This window comes from Pteropus vampyrus, unplaced genomic scaffold, assembly GCF_000151845.1.
Source record: "Pteropus vampyrus isolate Shadow unplaced genomic scaffold, Pvam_2.0 Scaffold20, whole genome shotgun sequence".
In the NCBI taxonomy this organism is placed as follows: Eukaryota; Metazoa; Chordata; class Mammalia; order Chiroptera; family Pteropodidae; genus Pteropus; species Pteropus vampyrus.
Genome location: NW_011888801.1, coordinates 10,072,799 through 10,095,801, shown reverse-complemented (window position 1 = coordinate 10,095,801; position 23,003 = coordinate 10,072,799). Strand labels below are relative to the sequence as shown.

At 49.0% G+C, this 23,003-nt stretch overlaps 2 protein-coding genes across 4 annotated transcripts; one reads left to right on the top strand and one right to left on the bottom strand.

The window, feature by feature from the left end:
* Positions 1–349: 349 nt before the first annotated feature.
* On the bottom strand, positions 350–10,453 carry RGR (retinal G protein coupled receptor). Of its 3 annotated transcripts, none has more exons than XM_023527878.1 (7): positions 10,375–10,453; positions 8,593–8,749; positions 7,387–7,520; positions 4,355–4,508; positions 2,791–2,908; positions 915–1,028; positions 350–481 (listed from the first exon to the last, which is right to left on the bottom strand). In XM_023527878.1, exons 1-7 carry the CDS (start codon positions 10,451–10,453, stop codon positions 350–352), a joined length of 888 nt encoding a protein of 295 aa, XP_023383646.1. The 3 variants fall into 3 exon arrangements, with proteins under 3 accessions (XP_023383646.1, XP_011353644.1, XP_023383647.1); XM_011355342.1 differs by having other exon boundaries at positions 7,387–7,508; XM_023527879.1 differs by lacking the exon at positions 915–1,028 and having other exon boundaries at positions 7,387–7,508.
* Positions 10,454–12,774: 2,321 nt separating this feature from the next.
* On the top strand, positions 12,775–22,767 carry LRIT1 (leucine rich repeat, Ig-like and transmembrane domains 1). The gene is made up of 4 exons (XM_011355341.1): positions 12,775–12,896; positions 16,299–16,765; positions 20,214–20,519; positions 21,791–22,767. The coding sequence occupies exons 1-4, from the start codon at positions 12,775–12,777 to the stop codon at positions 22,765–22,767; spliced, it is 1,872 nt and encodes a 623-aa protein (XP_011353643.1).
* Positions 22,768–23,003: the final 236 nt, after the last annotated feature.

Genomic DNA, 23,003 nt, shown 5'->3' with positions numbered 1-23,003 from the left:
TATACATTATCCTGTTCAAGCTTCACAATAGCCCCATGGAGTCTGTGTTAATATCCTTATGTTAGGGGTCATGGGCAGTGACTTTCTCAAGGTCTCTCAGCCTCTGTGTGGAGGGCTATGACTAACACTCAGGTCCACCTGGCTCCAAAGCCCAGCTCCTTCCATGTAGCCTGATTTCTCTCTGAGTTCCCTAGGGCTAGGCTCAACAGGGCCATTGGGGATGGAGGATACATGTCTGCAGCTTGGCTTCTGAGGCTGCTGGGCAGGGCTCTCAGGGCAGCTTCCTGGCGTGGGGCTCAGTCCAGGGCAGCATGGGTGGGCCTGGGTCTGAGCAGCCTCATGGAGAGGCTCACTGTGCATGGTCCCGCTCACTTCTCTGCGGCGAGAGGCATTGCCAGATCCCCCTCTGGACCATCTCGCTGCCCAGGGCATAGTTCACAGCGTTGATCGTGGGCGCCATTTTGGCAATGAGAGCGGGCACCTGTTGTGACAGAAACATCCAGGAAAGAAGCTTCAAAGCCTCTGCTCCTCTCCCTGGTCCCACCTGGTGACCCCAGCTCTCCCCCACCCAAAGCCACCAATCTTTTGTTGTCTGCTTGATTCTGCCAACTCTAAGTCTTCCCTGACCAGCTGCCAGATGATGCATGGGAACACGCATGTCTCAGCCCCTGGTCCCAGAGTGCATGTTCACCATCTGGCTGTTTGTTCCTGTCATCTCACATGAGGCTTAGGCAACATCACACAGCAGCCCCATGTGCCCTGGGTGACAAGCAAATTCCCAATGCATTATGAGTGCTCAGAGGAAGAGAGAGAGACTATCATGGAGGCAGCAAAGCAAGAAAGAAAGATGGGATAAGACAGAGAGACGCAAAGATGGAGAAAGTTCCAGCTCTGGGTACTGGAGGTATCTGTACCATCTGCAGCTTGGGGGAGATGGAGGCCACGTCCATGACAGCTGCGTATAGATACAGGAGGGCATAGGGTCCCCAGCAGAGCATCAGCGTTCTGGCTGGCAGAGTGGTGTTCACCTGGGGAGAAATTGTCACAGAATGGAGGCACTGACTTGATTTGGTGGCTGGCAGCCCCCTACAGCCCAGGGACCATGCAGGCACTCAGCAGGGCCAGGCAGTGTGACTGGACTGTGGGAAGATTCAGAGCCTGCAGAAAAACTTGGGACCAGATGAACCTTTCTGCTGTTTAAGGTGTGCGACCCTAAGCCTGTCGTTTAGTCTTACTTGACCTCAGGTGCTTTGTCTGTAAAATGGCCTGATAATACCTGACTTGCCTGGAGGCAGTGGGTGGGGGTAGACAATGAGCTTCCTTCATGGTTGAACCCTGGCTTTGAGAGTGTGGCTGTGTGCATGAGCATCCCCAGGCTGAGCTGCCCTCACAACTCAGTCCCAGAACCAGCTCATCAGCAACAGCTGCAGCCACTTGGCTGGTCAACCTGTCCTGGGTTCAAAGCGGCTGCTTTCCGCAGAGTATGATACAAGTAGGGAGCAGGCAATGTGGTACTATCTGGGGTCACAGGGGAGCGCATGACTTGTGATCTAATTTCAGGATGGAGGTTGCCATGTTCTGCTTCTCACGTACTCTCAGATGATAAATTCTGATGCTAAAATTCAGTGCCTATTTTCTCTTGACTATGTTTTCCTTTAACAAAGAAGGTGACTTAAGCCCGCAATCAAGGTTCCTGGGTGACTTCTGCTGATGCTACCAGAACTTATGGTTTAAAGTCAACCTGGAAAAATGAGAAAGCCCATATGCCTGACTTGCCTTCTGGCTGATTGAACCTCCAACAAACGTGGTGACTTTGAGCACTGAGGCAGGGCTTGGAGGTGGTGATGAACAGATGAGCACTGAGCTGAGAACTTGGGATGTAGTTCTGGCCCCAGCATAGCCCTCGTCAGGGTAAGCTGGTCTCCAGCTAAAGTAGATTTGTACAGTCCTTTTCCAGTTCACAGGGGGAAAACAATGTGGTAGATTAAGTCTCAGCAATGAGAATGTTTCTTTTATGTACCATGATCGACCACTTGGGTGGTAAAGTCCCAGACCTGAGTTTGATCCAACTCTACTGTTCCTGGTTGTGGCTTTTGATGAGTTGCTTAGCTAACCCCTTTCAGTCTCGATTTTCTAGTCAGTGACATAGGAATTATGAAACCTTCCTTTATCTGAGAGTGGTTGCAAAAATGAAGTGACATAATGCAGATAAAATACTATTAGTATCTATTTTTTAAAAAAATCTTTGGTGCTTGGTATGACTCATCTGTTAGAGATTATCCAGGTGACAAAGTTAAAAGAAAATTGTGACAAAGGAATATTAACACAGAAATTTAGAAATAGCGGGTTGGGGGAGGGGCTTACTTTAAAGTGTTGTTTTGCTTGGACAAATGTGTTTGTGATGTGATTTTATGTGGTAACAGCCTGTGCCTGTGATTAACTTAAACATCTCGAAGCAATTCAAAAGCAGCATTTTAAAAGTGTATAATTTTGTGCCAACCCTCACATCCTTGAGACACAGGAAATATAACAGCATGGATGGTGTCTGGAAGGGCACCCTGTGTCTGGTAAGTCTGAGCAGTCCTGTTCCTTCCTCCAGGTCTTAGCTATTCCCAGTGATGACAGGGAAGGTACATTCCTCTGCCCTAACACTGGATTTGAAAGCTGGATTTCCTTCCGATTATAGAAAACACTGAAAACCCTTGATCGCTCTCTGTCGCATCATTCATGTTTCCTGGTGTCCCTGAGAGGGACAGAGAGGTTTCTCCTGCTCTTGAAGTTGGTCCTTACCTGGGGATGGCCAGTCTTCCCGAGTTTCTGCTCCATGAGCTGGTAGGATGTGAGCGTGATGAAGAGGGGTAGGACGAAGTTGAAAAAAGCCATGGTGAAGAGAAAGCTGGTGAAATTTCTACAGGCAGAGGGGATAGAGGGGTAAGAGTCATGTCTTGGGGATTACCAGCTGTCCTCAAAGGCCCATCAGCCTTTGCTCTGGACAGTCACGTGCAGGGAACTGCTCCCATCAGATGAGTGCTCAGAGTTGGGTGCTCAGAGCCAGTATCCCAGCTGAACTCCCCTCAGAGCCAAGGAGCCACTAGTTCCTCCTAGAACTTGCCTTTAGGAGCCAGGGAACTGAGATGAGGGAAAATCCTGCTTCAACTCACTGTTGGGCAGTTCAAGTGCTCAGCCCTGTTCTCTGTGCCCTCAGTATGAAGAATGGGACTCTTTCATTTGGGAGATGCATTTACCAGATAGAGGTGTCAGTGAACCAAGAGGAAGGAGCATTTGAGGAGTGTTCCTGGCACAGGGATTTGAAAGGGGACCGTGGATAACAAAGACACTGGACACTGGGTCACTGAAGAAATCGTTGTGGTCATGGGAGGTGGGAGGGCTGACCATTCATGAAGGGGATACCATGTCCCCTTGGTGCTGTCCATTAAGGATGGGTGGGCAGAAGGGCTGCCAGAATGACTGGACGCAGACTGGAGAAATATCTGCAGGGAGTGTCCTGGAAGGACACTCGGTCCAGGCCTGGGGATCTTCAGTGGGTTTCACCTGGGAAGCCCATCATCAGGGGCAGATGCTTCATCAGTAAAGGTGAGTAAACATGTAAAGCAGATGAGTGAAACATGGTTCTAGTGGAAACAAGAGGGAGGCCGAAGTGCCTACGGCCATACCACCCTGAACGCACCCAATCTCATCTGATCTTAGAAGCTAATCAGGGTCAGGCCTGGTTAGTACTTGGATGGGAAGAGGGAGGCTGAAGCCGTTGTGCCCCTCCCCAGGGCAGCCCCTAATGGGTCTCCCTAAGCTCTGGTCTCCCCAGAGCCCCATGAATGGAGCAGTACTAGACATATGCTCTGTGATGGAGAGGCCCTTAAGTATTTGCTCCCACCTCTCCAGAGTTTGGCTCAGGGCCTGGCTCACAGCAGGTGCTCAGGGAATTCAGAGACCTGAATTGTTTGCCAAGGTCTCTCCCAATGCAAAGACTGTAACATTCTTTGTACCTATTGAACTGAGGACATGACTTTCTCTTGAAAATAATAAATTCAGAGCTGGACAGCTGAGTGTGTAGAAGATGTCAAGGGAGTCATGGGGCTCAGTTGCTGTTATAACCAACACAGGACAATGGCTCACTGGATGATGCTCCTTCTAGGGCCCTACTCTGTTTGCATAACATTTCCACCACTTGGCCAGTATTCAGTCTCACTGTCAACTTGCAAGTGGGTATCATGACTAAGATGTTGAGGTTGTCTAGCAATCTCATTGACATTCCCCCATTGAATTTTCAGTTGTGAAATTGTGGTTGTAAGGGTTCAAAGCCAAGATTCCCATGGAAGGGAACCTCCCACCTCACCTGTCCCTCCTGGAGTAGTCCAGAGTGCAGCATGTCCCCAAGGGCTCATAGTCATAGTGGCCCCAGCCAAGGAGGGGCAGTGCTGCCCAGAAGGCAGAAGACAGCCACACAAAGAGCACCAAGGATACAGCTGTGTTCCATGCCAATCGGCTGCCTGTGTGGACAGAAGAGGAGGATGGTTGAAAGGAGGCAATAGCTATCAGAGTGAAAAAGAATGGACTTTCTGGTTATGAAGAATGGCCCTAAATCCTGGCTCTGATGCTTAATAGCTTTGTTCTTCAGGCAACTTGAGAGTTTCTCTGAGCCTCAGTTTTTTCCTCCACAAAATGAGAATGATATTTCCTGCTTCAGAGGATTGTTATGAAAAATAAAAGAGATAATAGATAGGAAGGTCTCCTAGTAGATATTCTGTATCAGAGGTCCCCAACTTTTTGGGGCCAGGGACCGGTGTTCCTATGAGAATCTAATGCCTGATGATCTGAGGTGGAGCTGAGGCGGTGATGCTAGAGCTGGAGAGTGGCTGCAAATACAGATGAAACTTTGCTCACTCACCTCCTGCTGTGCGGCCTGGTTCCTAACAGGCCACAGACTAGTACCGGTCCACAGCCTGGGGTTTGGGAAACCCTGCTCTATATCATTTTTTTTTAGAGGACAGAGAAAAGGAGGGGTGGCAAGGAGATAGGTATGCTTCTCAAAGCCAAGTTGGGGAAGAAGCATGTATGGTGGTTCAGGTGGTCATGGGGGAGGAAGGTGGAGTCCAGACTTACCGCCATCTTCAGCTTTGCTCAGAAGCAAGACGCCATCTCTACTTCCAGGATACCCTCTGAGAACTCTCGACTTGAGACCTGGGGCCCCATCTCAGTGCCACTGGTAGAGGCTGGGCCCTGACATTATTTTTTGATGTGACCAGTCCCATTGACCTGACCTCCTCCATTATCCCCCCTCCCATGTCCCTCACAGCCTTATCTAGCTCTTCCCATCCAGTGACTCCACTTGAATCTGGCTTTAGAATGCCTTTCCAAGATGCCTTCTCTGTCTATGGTTTATTTCACGTTCCTTTGCAGACAAGACTCCAGGATAGGGGACAGAACTCCAGGTGGGGTTTGATCAGCAGAGAAGAGCAGGTCTTCAGTGCCCCCTCACCCTGAAACTTCACTTTCATCGACACAGCCACAGATGGAATTTGCTTGGATGTGTCCCTCTGCTATGGACTGAATGTTATGTCCCCTCTAAATTCATATGTTGAAGCCCTAATCTCCATGTGGTGGTATTTGGGGGTGGGAACTTTGGAAGGTAATTAGGTTATGAGGATGGCACCCCCATGATGGGATTAGCACCCTTATAAGAAGAGACATGAGAGAGATGATCTCTCTTTATTCCATGTGAGGGCAAGAAGGCAGCCATCTGCTAACCGAGAAGAGAGAACCCACCTCTGCTGGCACCCTCATCTTGGATTTCCAGCTTGCAGAACTGTGAGAGATAAATTTCTGTTGTTTAAGCCACCCAGTCTATGATGTTTAATTATGGCAGTCCTAGCTGACTAAGACCCTCCCCACCCCCACCAACTGTAGGCACAATAATTGATATCCATTTTGACCCATGTGTTGCATCAGCCTTTTTGGCTTTGGGAACAGATGACCAAAGAGACCCACCTAAGGTCACCACCCAGTAATAGAGTAGATAAACTCAGGCCCCCTCCTTCCCCCTTCCTTCTGTTGGTACTGTTCCACTGCGCCTTGCAGCACAGGAAGGGCTTTGATTTAGGAACACTGGAACAGGGACAAATGGTTCTACATAGAGGCAGAGAAGTCTGTTGCTGTCTGAGAAGGCATGCATGTGTGTGTGCATATGTGACTCTGTGTGTGTGTGTGTGTGTGTGTGTGTGTGAGAGAGAGAGAGAGAGAGAGAGAGAGAGAGAGAGAGAGAGAGAGAGAGAGAGAGAGAGAGAGAGAGAGAGAGAGTATGTGTGTGATGGTCCAAGGGAGTTTTGGAGGCAAGGCTGGGCTAGTGGTGGGAGATGAGCTCCAAGGTCGGGTGGAACAAGAAGTGCTAACCTGCCAGAACAAAGGTAGTTTTTTGGCCCGGAGAGAGGCATGTGACTCAAGGGCCGGGTGCTGTGTGTGTCTGTGGCAAGGGTGGATCTGCAATTCCAAAGGGGCCATGCCCAGGGCTTAGGCCATGCTGACCAAGGACCCCACAGTGACCTCTGTGCTAGGGAAATCCACAGTTCCAAATATGGAGTCCAGGAGACAAAGGGAGAGACTACCTCCGGAGGTACCCAGGCCATGCCCAATCCCAGCTCTGCTCCTATTAGCTATGTGACCCTAGACAAGCTATTTAACTTCTCTGAGCCTCTGCTTCCCAGTCTGCAAGCTGGGAGTTGCTGTGGGTGAACGTGTATTTTATCTTAATGTGTATTAAAATTATAAAAACATTAAAGCTGTGATATCACAGATATTATTTAGAACAAGACTAAAGCAGGCATTTACAATTTTTAAAGTGAGTCACTTATAAGTCAGAAATATCAAATAAATAACACAGCAGATGGTACATTGATATGGCCAATTATGAAGATGGTATTGACAATACAGCTTGAGAAATGTAGAGCTACACTGGATTTCATGAAGGCCTGGCACGGCAGAGGCCCAGCACTTTCCTCCAGTCCCATCGTCTCTCTATCCCTCAGCAGCGTCTGTCTTCAAGGACATTTTCTGTATCCATGCTCTCATTTGATTTTCAAAATGAAACTGTGTGGTTGTTTACAAAAATCACCATGCAGAGGAGATTAGGGTTCAGAGAGGACCCCTGACTTGCCTGCAGGGAGGGCACAGGCAGTCTTTCCAGTGTGTATCTCAACACCTACCTCTCTTGCATTCTCCCAGCCTCCTTCCTTTCCTGAGTGCCTGCCCCCTACTCTCATGCACTCTCGCCCCCACCCACATGTCCCTGAACTGGGAAACACTGAGCAGGCCTTTGCCTTGATCACTTTCACCGTGCGGATGTCCCTCCACCCTGGGAACCCAAACACTTACGGGTGCAGTAGTGGTGATAGCGCCCCCAGGCGATGGCTGCGCTGCTGCAGATGCTGGCCAATGCTGTTGTAAATCCCTGGAAGCCATGAGCCTGGCAGCCATCTGAACCATAGGGCCAGTGCCTGTGAGAGACACTGGGCACCAGTGAACCCTCCTTTCTGTTTCTGTCCCTCCTCCCATACCCACCCAGCATCAACTTGAGGGTACCTTCCTGAATGTTGGCCTAGCTCCTCAGAAGAGGGCTTATTATCCTTTTTCCTATGAGGAAACTGGGGGCCTAGAGAGCAAGTCACTGGGGTGAAGGGGTGGAAGCCGGCGCAAACTCTCCAGGCTCAGCACCGTGGTTGGAACAAAGGTCTCTCTGCATGACCAGCTGCCTCCATCACAGGAAATGGAACACCCTAGTTGGAAAGACAGCTATTCCGTAGATGGGGAAACTGAGACTCAGAGAGGAAAAGGCCACACAACAGATGAAGGCAAAGTCGGAGGAAAGACCCCAGGCCTCCCAACTTGGCTGCATGGGCCAAGCAAGAGTAAAAAATTCAGTTGCCTCTTCTTTGCCCTGGGCAGGGGTAGGAGGAGATCACAGCAGGAAATCCTCATTGATTCAGACCCCACAGAGCATTCACACCCAGGAGGCCTCCAGCTTGCATCTGTAGTGCCCAAATGTTCAGTCTGTTTAAGAAAACAATCTTGTAAACACCTTTTGAGGCCATGTTGGAAGACTGGTTTGCACATAAGAAGGTCTTAGACACTTGTCAAAGAATCCCGTTTGTTTTCACAACACTTATTTAGGGCTTCCTATGTGCCAAGTATTGTTTTAAGTTATTTGTAAATAATAACAAGTCAATACTTCCAACCACCATATCAGATAGGTAATAATATCCAATTTATAGTAAAAGCCAATTTATATAATAAAGCCAAGATTCAAATTTAGGCAGCCTGGTTGCAGGGTCCATGTTCCTAATCCCCACAGTCAGTCCGCTCTATTGGTCAGGTTTAAGCAGCTCCTGTGTTCCAGAAATTGGCTGTGGTTCTTTGTGGATAGTCTGGAATTCGGATTTAGCCTATTTCGGCCTACCCATCCTCTCCCCTAGGGTCAGCATTCTATTGGTAAGAAGAAAGCCTCTGGTGTGGCGCCTAGTGCCCAGAGGTGAGGCCCCAGGAAGGACCCAAGAGCCGAGGGACTGGGGAGGGAGCTGGTACCGGAGGAGGCTGGATGTGGCTGCGATGAGGGCATTCAGGCTGATCCCACTGTCTGCCAGAGCCAAGCTCAGCACAAGCAGGTGGATAGGGGTCCGCAGCTCTGGATTCTTGCAGAAAGAGAGGATGGTCAGGCTATTGAGGCTGAGACCAGAGAGAGCTGAAAAGAAGGTAGAGGCTGGTATCAGGGTTGGTGAGGCCCACCTGGGGTCAGAACCAGGGGTGTGGGGTGGATGGAGCCTCAGCAACCTCCCTGCACTACCCCTTCACACTCGGCAAGTCCCTCAGTGCAGCTCATCAAACACCTACAAGGTGGGCTGACCCTCAGAGACCGAAAGCCATAAAAACACACCCTGCTCTCTACCACTCACAACCTCATGGGAAGACAGACAAAGAAGAAAAGCAACAAAGTGCAGCATGGTTCATTCTAGATCAAAATCACAGACAGCCACTGAGCACTTATCACATGAAGCCCAGTGCTCAGCACTTTATGTGGATCCTGTCATCCAGTCTTCACCTGAATACTGTCTTCCCCATTTATAGTTGGGAAACTGAGGCTTGGAGAGGATGGCTAACTTGCAGCTAGTAACTGGTGGAGCTGGGAATCAAATTCAAGTCTTTCAAATTCCAGAATGTCTTCTCTAAGTGCTGTGGAGCAATGTCAAGGAGAACCTCAGAGAGGAGGAGGCTTTGTGAGAGCTAGGGGGTACCCAGGACACCAGGCAGTGAGGTGAGCCTGAAGGGAGTGGTCTCAGGTGGCAGACAGACCAGACCTTGAATTTCAGCTGGCTCATTTAATACTCTCTGAGCCTAGGCTTCTCTCATCTAACGTAAAGAATGGGGAAGGATCTTGTCTTCAAAATTGTGATTTACTATGAGGACAGGGTACAGAAGACAATTCTAGAAAGGAACAGCATGTGCAAAAACATATAATGGTAAATTTCAAGGCTTGTTTGATGACCTAGAGGGATGCTAGATTGTAAGTTTCCCAGAAGAAAGGAAAAAGGGCCGGGGCCACCAAGACCAGTCTTGTAGCTGCTGCTCCCTCCTCACGGTCAATTCTTGCTGGGTGAGAAAATGTGCTAGTTATTTCTCTGAATCTGCTCTGAACAAGGGCTGCATCCCTATCAACCTAGCCTTGGGCTGTCCCAGCTCCAGGGTCTACAGCCCCAGCTCTGGCCTCAGTGAGCATCTTAGGGATTCTGGGTTGAGGCAGGCACATCATGGACCCAGGCCGCTCCAAGAATGGAAATGCTAAGGGCTGAGAGAATAGAGATAGCGGCAGTGATGGGGGTGCAGGAGAAGCTGAGAGTGAATGAACTTAAATTCCCAGGTGTCTATCTCTGCTAGCACTTTTTACCCATGATCCTATCTAATCTTCACCACTATCCACTTGGAAAGTCAGGGCACTGAAGGCCAGAAAGCTCAAGTGACTTGGTTAAAGTCACACAGGTGGCAGAGCTGTCTGTCTCTAGAGACTATTAGGGGCCTGATCATACACAAGATTCTTAGCAGGATTTTCAGAGAGTGAATTAAATTTTCTCCTGGCTCAAAAGACATGAAAAGGCCTGAACCCTGGTGTTCGGTCATGCCCTAGGCAGATGTCCCTCTCTCAAAGTCTCTCTCTCCCTGACCTTTGCCTGCTCCTCTCTCTTGCCTCCTAGCCTGCAGATTGCATTCCACAGGCCCAGGCACAGAGGAGCAGGATTTGGAGACCTCTCTTTTCCAGCTTTGCAGCTGTGGCCCACTGGGTCCCCACTCCACCCCAGGTTCTGCCTGGCTCACCTTCCACCATCAGCACTGTCCCCACAGCAAGCACCTCTAGCTCCCCGAATCCAGTGGGTAGGGACCTGGACTCTGCCATCCTCGCCTTCTTCCCAGTTGGCTTAGCTCTCCTCTGCTCACAAAGCCAGGCCCCTCCCTTTTAAAGGGCCATCCCATGAGCTGGCACATGCAGGTGATTATTCTAGACCTTGGGCTCCTTCTTGCTGCCCCTCCTCCCAAATCATCCTCTTGGCTTAAGCAGAAGGAACTTATTCACCAGTTGGACAGTGCAGCCTTTGTGAAGTGGGAATGGAGCCGTGTTTCATTCATTTTGGCCTCACCAGGCAGGATTAAGGACCCAGAATCCAAATGGTGTGTGGCTGAGAGCCAAATTAGAAAAGTTGCATAACCAAGGGAGCGGTTGGGAGCAAAAGGAGGGATTTGAGCTGCAGCTGTACTTTAGAACTGGTTAAGGGCCAGGTCTTGCCATATCTGTAGGTGCTGAAACACTGAGCACCTATGTGTATGTGTGTGTACATATGTTTGTATCCCCATGTTCACATGCATGTACTCACAGTGAGGAGGAAAGGATGATGGCTGGAAATTCATCTGCTGAAGTAGTCCCAATTGGGACTAGAGACTGGGCTTCTTGTTCTGAATATGCCATTAACTAGCTGCCTGCCCTGGGGCGAGACCATTGGGGTCTTCTCTATTTCCTCCTTTGCAATGTAAGCACATTTTTGCATGGCCTCTATAAGTCTTGGTTAGAAGAATATATCATGGATATAGCCTTTGGAGCTGCACTTCCTGACTCCCACATAGCACTTCAGCTACACAAGTATCAAAGTCTCCCAAGGCACTGGCTTGGGACAGAGCGACTGCTATCTTCTTGTAAGTGGCCCATGACCCACTAAGAGCTTCGCCTTTTATAAATGAGGTCCTGGTACAAATTATACACTGGCTCATGGTGAAATTTGCATCAGGAAACACTAATTTAGAGCAGCTTAATTCATTTTCAGATGAAGATATCAAGGCCTAGAGTGCTATCAGCAATATAGCTAGTGTTCACTGAGTGCTCATTAAGGGCCAAGTACTGTTCTCACAGACCTTATAATTCCTCCATGAATTAGATACTATCATTCTTTAGCAAATTGAGGCTCAAAGCCATTAAGAATCGGCTTGAGGTCATGCAGTGATTCACAAAATCTCCAACTCCTGTCCCCTGGGGCTCCTGGTCAAGTGGCTAATTTTATTTCATAAATGTTCATTTCCCATGCCCTTCCTCTTGAAGTCTCCATTTATATCCATGTATAAGCATCCCTCTGATGTCCACATCTTCCTGGAAGCCTTCTTTGGTAAGCCAGTTACCACAGAGTCTTCCCTGATTTTTCCCAATTTCTACCTTGCAATACTGGTTAATACATATGTCAGGGTTTTTTCATGCCTGCAAGATCGAAAAAGACTTCAAGGGAGAAGAGAAAGCAGGATGGGACTGGGAATCAAAAGTGGAGTAAGACAGATAGGAAAGCATCGCCAGCAGAAAGAGGGAAAGGCAGGGATGTAGAAAGGGGCCACTGGCCATTGGTTTGGGGAGGAGGAGGTAGAGGTGGGAAGCACTGAGAAAATCATATTGGCTGAATTGAGAGAGAGAAAAGGATGGGAAGCAATGTTTCCTGGAAGTCAGTGTTGTCAAAACAAGCCTGGCACATAGCCAGGCACTTCATATGTGCACTGAGCCCCAGGTATCTGCATTGGTCACATCTCATTGGTCTAAGCCTGTCTAAGCCCATGGGCACAAGGGACTGAGGAACTTTCTGGAAAAGCCAAAAGACCCAGGTAGGCATGCTGGTCCAGAGAGCAAAGCCTTAATGAATGAAAGAGTGAAAGATGGAATGAGGTTGGGGGTAGGGGCTCTTTTTAATGCCTTCACTGCCTTCATCTCATTGCTTTTCCACTATGAAATAGTGTCACAGTAAAGAATTTCCAATGGTCCTTATCAGAGGCCAAGGTCTATGTTTACCTCCTCTGAGCCCAGGCACCCTGGCAGGTCTGTGCTGCCCACAGCCTGGCTGGCATGGAGTGGCTTTGGAGGTGGGCAGTCCAGCCGCTTTCCCTTGGGTGACTGTTCATCTACCCCACCTTCTTGTGCCCTGGCCTCTCTGCTACTGAAGGGAATCATCCTCCCCCACCCTCAGGACTGGGTGATTCCAGGAAGCAATAAGCCGCTGAGTGCTGTGGCCAGAGTTCCCCTCCCTAATCCCCAGCCTGTCCATGTTTATCTGATGGCCCCAAGCGGGGGGTGGGGGGGGTGCAGGGGGCGGGGGACAAGGAGCCAATGAGCAGATGCGGGGCTTGCTGGGCTCGGAGGACAGAGCAGTCCAGGGACAGACCCCTACCTGGGCTACAGAGGAGCCAGGAGCCATGAGGGTGGCGGTGGGCATGCTCTGGCTCCTGGTCCTCGTGGGGTCCTCCCAGGCCCGGGGCTCCTGTCCCTCTCAGTGCAGCTGCAGCCTCCACATCCTGGGTGATGGCAGCAAGGCCAGGTATGGCACCAGGTGTATGGGATGGGTAGCCCAGCCCCCATTGCTCTACCAGCTAGGCCGGGTTGGGAGGGTTGGATGCTGGGCCCTCAGAGTGTGGCCAAGTAAGATCTCCATCTCTCTGGCTTTTGAAACCCAGGGCTCCTATAGGACTGGTCTGCATTGAATTATTGTCCAGCCAGCGGAACATGGTTAAGCCTGGGAGGTACTAGGTACCTTTACACATGGGGATGGTACCTTTACACAGGTGTGCTGGCTCCAAGAAATCCTTCCTGAGTCCTCCTCCAGAATCCTGGTAGAGAGAAACCTCCTTAAGGGCCCAGGAAATCTCCCCTTTACCTCTTTTTTCCCCTCTCCTCCCTTCTTTCTTTCCTTTCTTCCTTCCTTCCATTCCATCATCCTCTTGTATCTCCCTAGCTTCTTCTTTCCCAGACCTCTCCCATTTTCTTGCCTCACCTCCCAGGAGTACCTAATCAGGTCCCATGTATTTCTTACCACCCCACCCAGGATAGGACCATCTGCCTCCTCATGCTCTCCCTGTCTGGGTCTTCTCTGGCACAGCCCCCAGGATCCTCAGCTTCAACTCCTTTCTAGGGACTCTCTGAAAGGCCAGGAGTGCTCATTCCATTGCAGACAAGCACCCCTCCCTCCTCAGTCTCTCTTTGATTTTCCTCATCTCCCATCTGAGCCCTGAGAGCTCCTCCATCCTTTCCTCTTCCCCCTCCATGGACATTTTTAGGCCACAGGGCTTTGTGGACTCTTGCTGTTTCACTATGGCTCATTCTCTCTTTCTCTTTGGCTGTCTTTAAACCATCCTTCCTCTGACCTCTTCAGCTTATCCATTAATGATCATCACATTTCCCATCTTGCTCAAGGATTTCAGCCCCTGGCTCAGGGCCTTTCCCACCATCTTCCCAAGCTTCTGGAATTCCGGCCTCCCTTTCTTGTTTGTCTTAGATGGTTATTGGGGAGCCACTGATGGTTTCTGCACTGATGATCAGGGAAGCAATGTTATCAGTGTGATTCTTTCAGTGATCCTGGCAATGGGTGTGGAGTTGATTGGGTGTGAGGGGAGGCAAAGAGGGGAGAAGCACTGCCAGGAAAGGACACCCCACGTGGTCTGAAGAACAGGAAGAGCTCCACTTTTGGTCCAAATCTTTGATGCTCCGACTCATAAATCATCAGAGGTAAGGATCCTCTCCCCAAGGGAATCTAAGACTGAGCCCTCAGCAGGCCAGAAAATAGCCTGTGGCCAAGGACAGTGTGACCAGGGTAACAAAGGGCCTCCCCTGCCACCCACAGAAAGTACAGAGCTTGAAGACACACAGCATCAGTGGCAGACCTGGTGCTAGAACCTAGGGCTTCAATTCCATTTTTAGAGCTCTTCTCATCAGTGATCCTGTCCTGGACAGGAACCAGGGGAGGGCTGCTGGTAGCAGTTTAGCCTTTGGATAGAAAATGAAATTCCAAGGGCAGTTTTAGGTCCCCTAAAGTCAGCCAGTGGCCATCCCTCCTCTGAAACCAGAGCTCTTACCATCAGTCTGTACCTGCCTGACAGTTTCCAGCTGATATGCACCAGTCCATGTGCATGGAGTATCCATTGAGGGGAATGAGGCCAGGAAAGGCTATAGGGGACCCTGAGGTCCCCAACGACCACAGGCACAGATTGTGCAGTCAGATGAAGGCTTATTTGGTCTCAGACACCTTCCTCAGCCCCATCTCTAACCAAGGCCTCTCAGAGGGCCTAGCCCATATGTTTGAGCAGCCTGGGCAAACTGTCCATGCTCTATACTCCGATGATCAGAAACAGAGCATGTGTTCCTGTGGGTACTGCAGTTATCTGGGGCAGAAGACAGTCAGAGCACTTGGATAGATATGTTGCCACTGTTCGTGCCTACTGTTCCCAAGCAGGAGTTGTGCTGTTGGCCTATGCTGGGCTCTTATTTGTTTTTTTGATCCTTCCATGACTGTTTTCTCTCCCTTCCAAGACCAATTTTCCCATGAATCCCCTTCTTCCCTCCTACATCCTTCCTCCTTGCATCATCCAAGCCTCTATTCTCATTGAAAATATCATTGCCTCCAATGCTCCTCTGTTCTTAGCTAGTGTATAAGCTGTGTGGGGACAAGGGCCGTGAATTTGATATTCTTCTGAATCTTCACAGCACCCATCACTCAGTAGGGGTTCCATGTATATTTCAAGAATATGAGTGAATGGAAAGTAATTGTGCCTTTTGTGGGCATCTTTGACAAGAGAAAAGAAAGCCAAACCCAGCTGACTTGAGTAGAGTTAAACTGATGAATGCTGGCGGAGTGTGTTGAGCAAGAAGGCCTGATATGAGCAACACTGTTTTGACATTACAAGAGAATAACCTCCCTTCACAAAGCAAAACGACTCCCCTTCCTCCAATGCAAGCAGAGAAGCCCTCTTCTTCTTGACAATCCTTCCCTTTTTACTTAGTGTGCTGCTCTCTGTGATAACATATAACATGGCCCTGAATTGTAGGGTCCTTGAGGGCAGGACTGCTTCCTGTTATCTGTCCTCTGCTTTAGTACCAAACTTAATAGAACAAGGTTTAAGATGTCACTGTTTGGATAGAAGGTGCCTTGGAAAGAGCTGGTAAGACTGACTCAATCTACTTGCAGTGCTGGGATGCAGAAATTTATGACAGTGATCAATAACCCTGGGCTCCTATGGGTGATAGATATGCAGAGCTGGTACACACATGGCCTCATATAAACCCCTAAACTACCCTGCACCATGGAGTCTACTATTATGGGGAAACTGAGGGAAATAGAGGTTATGTAATATACTCGAGGGCACACAACCAGCAAGCACTGAGACTAGATGTGAAACCAACTGCTGGGCTGCAAAGTCCGGACTCTTGAACACCTTGAGCATCTCATGCTTCCTCAGAGTCAGGAGAGGGTTGAGGCACCCCATGATTTCCACTTTTGATGCCTTTGGCACATTTTTTTCTAATGAAGAAAAGCCAAAATGGTACAAAAATTGAAGTATAATTTAGAAAAATGAATGCTTTTAGCATATATATGCAAGGGGATAATGCACAAGATAATCTCAGTATTTATGAACACTATTCATCCTTAGTGCATTGCAGGTGGTGTGGGCTGCAATAGGACACAACAATTTAAGCTTGAGGTCCTTCCTGCCAAAACCAAATAGTCCTCCGAGGACCCTGTGAAAGACTCTTAAGCAAGAAGCACCCCGTCCCCCCTCAAAGAGAAAACATAAGCCTGCTTATTTCCAGCTCATTTCCAGCTTGGAGCCTGGGTTTGATGTTCTGTGTTCCCCTGCAGATCAGCAGGCCTCTCGAAGGGAAGTCGGGGAGGGAGGTATCTCCGATCCTACAGGACCCTTGCTCAAATATCCCTCACTTTTGTGACTAGGACTGTGGTGTGCAACGACCCTGATATGACCCTGCCCCCAGCGTCTGTCCCTCCGGACACCTCCAGACTGCGCCTGGAACGGACGGCCATTCGCAGGGTGCCGGGGGAGGCCTTCAAGCTGCTGGGCCACCTGGAGCAGCTGTGGCTACCCTACAACGCCCTCAACGAGCTCAGCGCCCTGATGCTGCGGGGTCTGCGCCGCTTGCGCGAGCTGCGCCTGCCCGGGAACCGCCTGGCCGCTTTCCCTTGGGTGGCGCTCAAAGACACCCCCCAGCTGCGGCTGCTGGACCTGCAGGCCAACCGCCTCTCGGCCGTGCCGCCTGAGGCCGCGCGCTTTCTGGGGAACCTCACCTTTCTCGACCTCTCCAGCAACCAGTTGATGAGGCTCCCGCAAGAGCTGCTGGCTACCTGGGCTCACCTGCAGACCGGGCCCTTCCTTCCTGGACACCGCGCCAGGATGGTTCTAGGTAAGAGAACGCATCCTTCACTTGGAACCACTTTAAGGTCTTAGGCACAATACTGAACCTCTCTGAGTTTCAATTCTTTACCCGGAAAATAAAAATCACACCTGCCTTCTGCATTTGAGTGAAAACTGAGTGAGAGGCACATATTTGTAGGTTTAGGAGCTGAAGCGCACAGTCAGACTGCTGCAGTTGAAATCCCAGCTCTGCCTCTTACTAATTATTTGTCTTTGGTTTCCTTTTGTAAAGAGAGGTTAATAAAAATATCTATCTCAAAAGGTTAGCGTTGTGGTTGTAAAGACAGTGGGTACATGTGGCAGGCACAGTGATATGCCACCTAGCTTAGACTAGCTGCCCTGCTTCTTGAGGTGCTGTCAGCAGCAGCCTTCAGCTGTCAGCCTCATTAGGGACAGCTTCAACTGGCAGAGCAGCCTTGCCCAAGGCCACACCTCCTTTCTGGGGACAGTCCGCATCCAAAGACCTATCACGTGGGAATCTCAAAGACCAGCCACTTGGGACAACCCTGATGAGCTATTTCAGCTCCAGAGAGACCCCCAAGGATTCAACAGGCCCATATGACAGCTCCATGTCTCTCTCGCTTCCTTCCTTCCCTCATGATAAACACACTGCATGCTAACCTTCACCTCAGTCTCCTCCCAGGGATGCAACTTTCAACAGTCTTCAAAGCATGCGAAGGTACATGGGTCCTTCCCTACTCTTTGCTAAGGTCAGTCCTTACTGGCCATCAGCATTAGTGTGGCACTGAAGGGTCTCACAACTCCCTTTTGCCCCCTCATAGAACTTGACCCTCACTACATCCCAGGAGTAGATAGTGCAGGCACAATGCCCTTTGTTTTATAGATGAATACACATAACCTGAGAGTTAGTAAGTGGAGGGTTTGGGCCTAAAGCTCCTGTCATACAAGCTGGCTCTCTTTACCCTGTCCCATGAGGGGTTAGGAATCACAGCGGGTCATGGAGAGGTGAGGTGGGTAGTATCAGAAGAGAAGCCTCCTGGGTAGATGTGCCTGGAGCCTGCCTTGGCTCAGATGGGGTCCAGCATCGAGGGCTGGAGTAATCTTAAAGTAGTCTGGGACAGCTCCTGCCCTGAGGCCTGGGACAGTCTCTTAAGGAGGAATTATTTGGGAGCCTCACCTCCTGGAAGCAGGACAGAGAACAGCAAACTCCAGTCCAGCGCTATTCACCCTACAAACTTTCTCACCTAAGGACATTTTCTAGAGGAGTACTTATATAGAAAAATATTTGAAAAATATTTGAAAAAATATTTTTTCTGTATCTGGTAACTCTATTCCAACAATCATGTCAGGCAGCCAGGGCGAAAGGTGTTGACCCAGTGTTACAAATAAGAAAAATGAGATACAAGAGAACTTCTAAGTCACATAGCCAGGATTTGGTCCCAGAGATTCAGTTTCCCAAAGAAAAGTAGACTGGGTTTACACCGACTGGACCCTCTTTTTTTTTTGATTCTGTCCTATTCTATTCCTAACAAACCAATGGCTTACTAGGTGAACCAGATCTCTTTTCCTGCCCAAGGAACCTATCTGGCTTGGAGGGTGACAGGTAGGGGCATAACACTCTGCAAAATTAATTTTAATTTTAATTATACAACTCATACATGAATATATGTTAAATTTAAAATATTAATCAAAAGGTTAAAGGCCCTTTGTCCCCTCTTCTGATTCTAGTTCCTTCTTCCCCTCATAAAAGGTAGCCACTATTATGTTTATTTGCATGTTCTCTATCTCTTATAGTAGATCTGCATATGTGCACAGAAAAATTTTATTTGTGTGTTTTGCAGACAATTTTATCATATCGTATGTATCAACCAGCACTAACATTTTATATCTAGTAGTATGTCTTGGAGATCAACTTCATGGTTTTAAACTAGTGGATAATATTCAATAGTATAGTTAAACTACAGTTTATTTAGCCATTCCCCCTTTACTGGACCTTTAGGTTGTTTTCATTAGTTTTAACATCTATGACACCACAAAGAACATTCTTGGCAATACAGCCTGGTGCATGCAGACAAATGTTTCACTAGGATAGGAGATGAGAGGTGGAATTGCTAAGTCACATTAGATACTTTAAAATCAATCTGATAGTCCTTAACACACTGGGCCAGTTCTCACCCTAATCAGTGTATGAGACCACTCATGTGTGTGTTCACTTTGCAAGTTTATTTGAGTGCCTACGAATGCGTGGGCACAATTCTAGATGCTGAGGGTGCAGCAATGAGCAAAATAGATGAAAAATCTATTCCCTCATGAAGCTAAAAATTAAAATGGCCAAAACGTTTAACTTTTGCCGATCTGACAGGTGGTTGTTTTATTGTCCTTTAACTTTGCCTTTTGCTTTCATTCTTTGGGGACTCTTGTAACAGGTAAAATCCAGACAGTTCACCACCAGAGCCAGGCAGTGAAGAATCTTGGGGTGCAGATGTATCATTACATGCATTTAATCAGTGATACAAGGTAGCAGCCACCAGTAGGATGGGGTGGGGGTGGGTGGGAGAAAGAACTGGTACCCTCCCAGCTAGTTTTCAAAAGGACCTGAGAGTCATGACTATACAGTAGATCTGAATGTAGCTTCTTCAACCCTTGACAGTCTTCCTTTTAAATATGTTAAATATATGTATGTAAACATATGTACCATTGATTATTAGACACACTATCAAATTTAATAACAGTCTTTGGGTGATAAAAAAGGACATAACATTAAATGCATTCATTTTGCATTTCAGAATTGCAAACATATAAAAAGGAATTGTGCCTTATAATTGAGGACACATGATACCTCTTTGTCTGTTGAAGATTCTTTGACAGAATGAGTACGGTGACCTGCTTTTAGCTCTATAAAGATGTTCAGTTTTAAGTGAAGAGGAATGGAATATAACATAAGATTTTACTTCCTTGCCTACTCACTCCTCTTCTTACCCCTTTTTGAGTCTGTGTCAAAGGGACCAGGGCTCAGAATGCTATCCTCATTGCTGGGGTGATGCTGAAAGTGCCACTTATACTGTAAGGACAGAGTTCAAGGGGCAGGGGTCATAAGCATTTCTAGAAATGGGTTTTGACATATTGTATTATTGCAGAAATACTCACTGCCTGGCCAGTAGCTTGAAAAGGTCAGTCTAAGAATGGCAGGAGTAATTGTTAATTTTGTCAGTATGCTATATGGCCTACTCAGTGCTTAATATGATTTTTCTTTATTTATGCTTATAGCAACCCTGAAGGGGAAGTAATGCCATTATTCAAGATGAAGAACCAGGCTTAAGGTTGCACAGCTAGCAAGACAAGGAGCTGAGCCTGGAGGCCAGTTCTGCTGATTCTGAGTTGGGACATCCCTTGTCCTCCCTGAGTGGGAAGGGAACCTGAGCCTGGCGATCTGAATTGCTAGGGCTCACCTCTTACTTTCCCTTTTACCCCTGCAGGACTACAGGATAATCCCTGGGTGTGTGACTGCCAACTCTATGACCTGGTCCATTTTCTGGAAGGCTGGGCCCCAAACCTGGCCTTCATAGAAGCCAGGCTGAGGTGTGCCAGCCCTCACAGCCTTGCCGGAGTGGACTTCAGCCAGCTGGAACTGAGGAAGTGCCAGAGTCCAGAGCTTCGTCCAGGGGTGGCCAGCATCACGTCCCCTTTGGGTAGCGCGGTGTTGCTACGTTGTGGGGCCACGGGGATCCCTGGGCCTGAGATGAGCTGGAGGAGGGTCAAAGGGCACCCACTCAGTGGCACAGGTAGGTGAGCTATAGGGGCTGTTATGCTGAGATCTCAGGCTGGGGTTGGTGGGTCACTGTCCAAATGGGCAGCATGTTTATCAAGGAGAGGAAAGTAATCTAAGCAGTGTTGTTTACTCCCATTCTGTCTGAGTAGAGTTGGACAAACTTCACCTAGAGGTAGGGCTTGGGGACAATGGCTTTGAAGATGATGACGATGGCTCCTAGTCTGTCCTACCATATTCCACTAGCCACTCTATCAGAGACTCAGGGTCTACTCTGAGAGGAACAAAATGCTGACTTTTTGGTGGAAGATACTCTCTTAGTGTACTTAATATTTATAGTAAATTTCCCAGTTGTAAATATTAAGTCAGTATTACTAGGAGTAACTAATGATGAGTTACCATTTATTGAGCTCTTCTTGTGTTAAGTATATTATGTACTCAATGTCATAGGACTTTAAAGAACAACCTGAATATCCTTCTTATTTTGCATATAAGTAAACTGAGGCCCTGAGAGGCTAAATTGCTTGGCTTACATCAACAGCTCTTACAAAGAAGAGCTGGGAATCTAATATAATCTGGCCAACTCCACAGGGTGTGCTCTTTTTGCTGTGTAGACAGAGATGGTTCATCTCTAGCACTGAGTGGGGGTGGAGTTGGATGAGGAATTCAGAAGTCAGGGCCCACTCACATGCAGAAGAAGTTGAGGAGAAACAATTTCTTAGCACCTGACCAGAAAAGCTCACATTTCTTCCAGCTTTCTTCTGTGTCTCCCTCAACTAGATTAGTAAGCATTGCTCTAGGACTGTGGATTTGAAATCAATTTAAAAAGAAAATTGTATAAGAAGCTCCATATCTAAAACAGGAAGTTGAAAATGCTCTGACTGAAGTGGCAGAGGGGCTGGGCAGGGATGGGCAGAGTGCTTCCAGCTGGGCCTCTGCCTCATATTCAGTCTGACCCACCTTATTTCCAAAGCACCTGCCCACTGCCCTTGAGGGGTCAGCTCTTCCAAACTCTAGGCCCTGAAGAAAACTGTTTGAACAACTCAGATTCAAGAGGCAGATCATTCCTAGGCTCTGCCTCAGCCTGGGGCTTCAGGGATGCCCCAAACTTGAGCCCAACTGATCTCAATCCCCTTGGATAGTCTAAGGAAAGCTGAATGACTCTCAGAGTTTTCTCAGGATGACTAGGTCTTCAGTAGTCCAGGGGCTGTGAACTTGGCCCTGGAAGAAAGGTTGGGGCAGATGGGCTCATTCATTCTCCCACATATGCCTCTTTTCCCCCTCCAGTGCACCAGGAAGTCTCCAGTGATGGCACAAGCTGGACCCTGCTGGGCCTGCCTGCTGTGTCCCATCTTGACTCTGGAGACTACGTCTGTCAGGCCAAGAACTTCCTGGGAGCCTCCGAGACTCTTATCTCTCTTGTTGTCACTGAGCCCCAGACTTCGACAGAAGGCGGTGGGAGCCCAAAGGCACCATGGGAAAGGACAGGCGAAGGAGTGGAAGCTGCTGCATACAACGACAAGCTGGTGGCCAGGCATGTCCCCCAAGTCCCTGAGCCTGCTGTCCCGGCCACTGGGCCCCCTGTGCCCAGCATTAAGGAGGAGCTGATCCTCCAGCACTTCCAGATGGGTGCCCCAGGAGAGCGCTCAGATGGGCAAGTGGAACCCCAGGAGGCCCGAATGGTGCGATCTCTCAAAGTGGTAGGGGACACTTACCAGAGTGTGACCTTGGTGTGGAAGGCCCCCCAGGCCGGGAACACAACCGCCTTTAGTGTCCTCTATGCAGTCTTTGGGCAGCGCAACATGCGGAGGATAGTTGTGCAGCCTGGGAAAACCAGGGTCACCATCCATGGGCTGGTGCCTAAGACCAAGTATGTGGCGTGCGTCTGTGTGCGGAGCCTGGTGCCCCGGAAGGAGCAGTGTGTCATCTTCTCCACCAATGAGGTGGCGGACGCTGAGGCCACTCAGCGGCTCATCAATGTGGTGGTGATCAGTGTGGCAGTTGTCATCGCCCTGCCCCTCACGCTGCTCGTCTGCTGCAGCGCTCTCCAGAGGCGCTGCCGCAAGTGCCGCACTGGGGGCTCCACTGAGGCCACGAGTGCTTATGTCAACCTGGAGAGCCTGGGCCACAGCGAGGACGGCTCGGAGGAGCTGTCCCGGCACAGCCTCAGCGAAGCTGACAGACTCCTCTCTGCCCGTTCCAGCCTGGACTCTCAGCTCTTGGGGGTCAGGGCAGGCAGACGAATCAATGAGTACTTCTGCTGAGGGGCCCACTTCCCCATGGACACAGATGCCCACACACCTGCTCTGACCTCTCTCTTCTACTCCTACACACTCAATCTGACATCTAAGTCCATGTTCACCCACTCTTATCCACTTGGATACCTGCTTATTCATACATGTACACACAACAGAAAAAGTAGTAACAGCTAACACTTATTAAGCACTTACTATGTGCCAGAAAGTGTTCTAAGTGCTTTACATGCATTAACTCACTTAAT

Coding starts and splice junctions, on each gene's coding strand:
- RGR (XM_023527878.1), bottom strand. CDS start 10,453: ATGGCAGAGTCCAGGTCCCTACCCACTGGATTCGGGGAGCTAGAGGTG. Junction 8,750..10,374: donor GACAGTGCTGATGGTGGAAG/GTGAGCCAGGCA, acceptor CCTTCTTTTCAG/CTCTCTCTGGTCTCAGCCTC. Junction 2,909..4,354: donor GACTACTCCAGGAGGGACAG/GTGAGGTGGGAG, acceptor CTCTGCCTGTAG/AAATTTCACCAGCTTTCTCT.
- LRIT1 (XM_011355341.1), top strand. CDS start 12,775: ATGAGGGTGGCGGTGGGCATGCTCTGGCTCCTGGTCCTCGTGGGGTCC. Junction 12,897..16,298: donor GGTGATGGCAGCAAGGCCAG/GTATGGCACCAG, acceptor TTTTGTGACTAG/GACTGTGGTGTGCAACGACC. Junction 16,766..20,213: donor CCGCGCCAGGATGGTTCTAG/GTAAGAGAACGC, acceptor TTACCCCTGCAG/GACTACAGGATAATCCCTGG.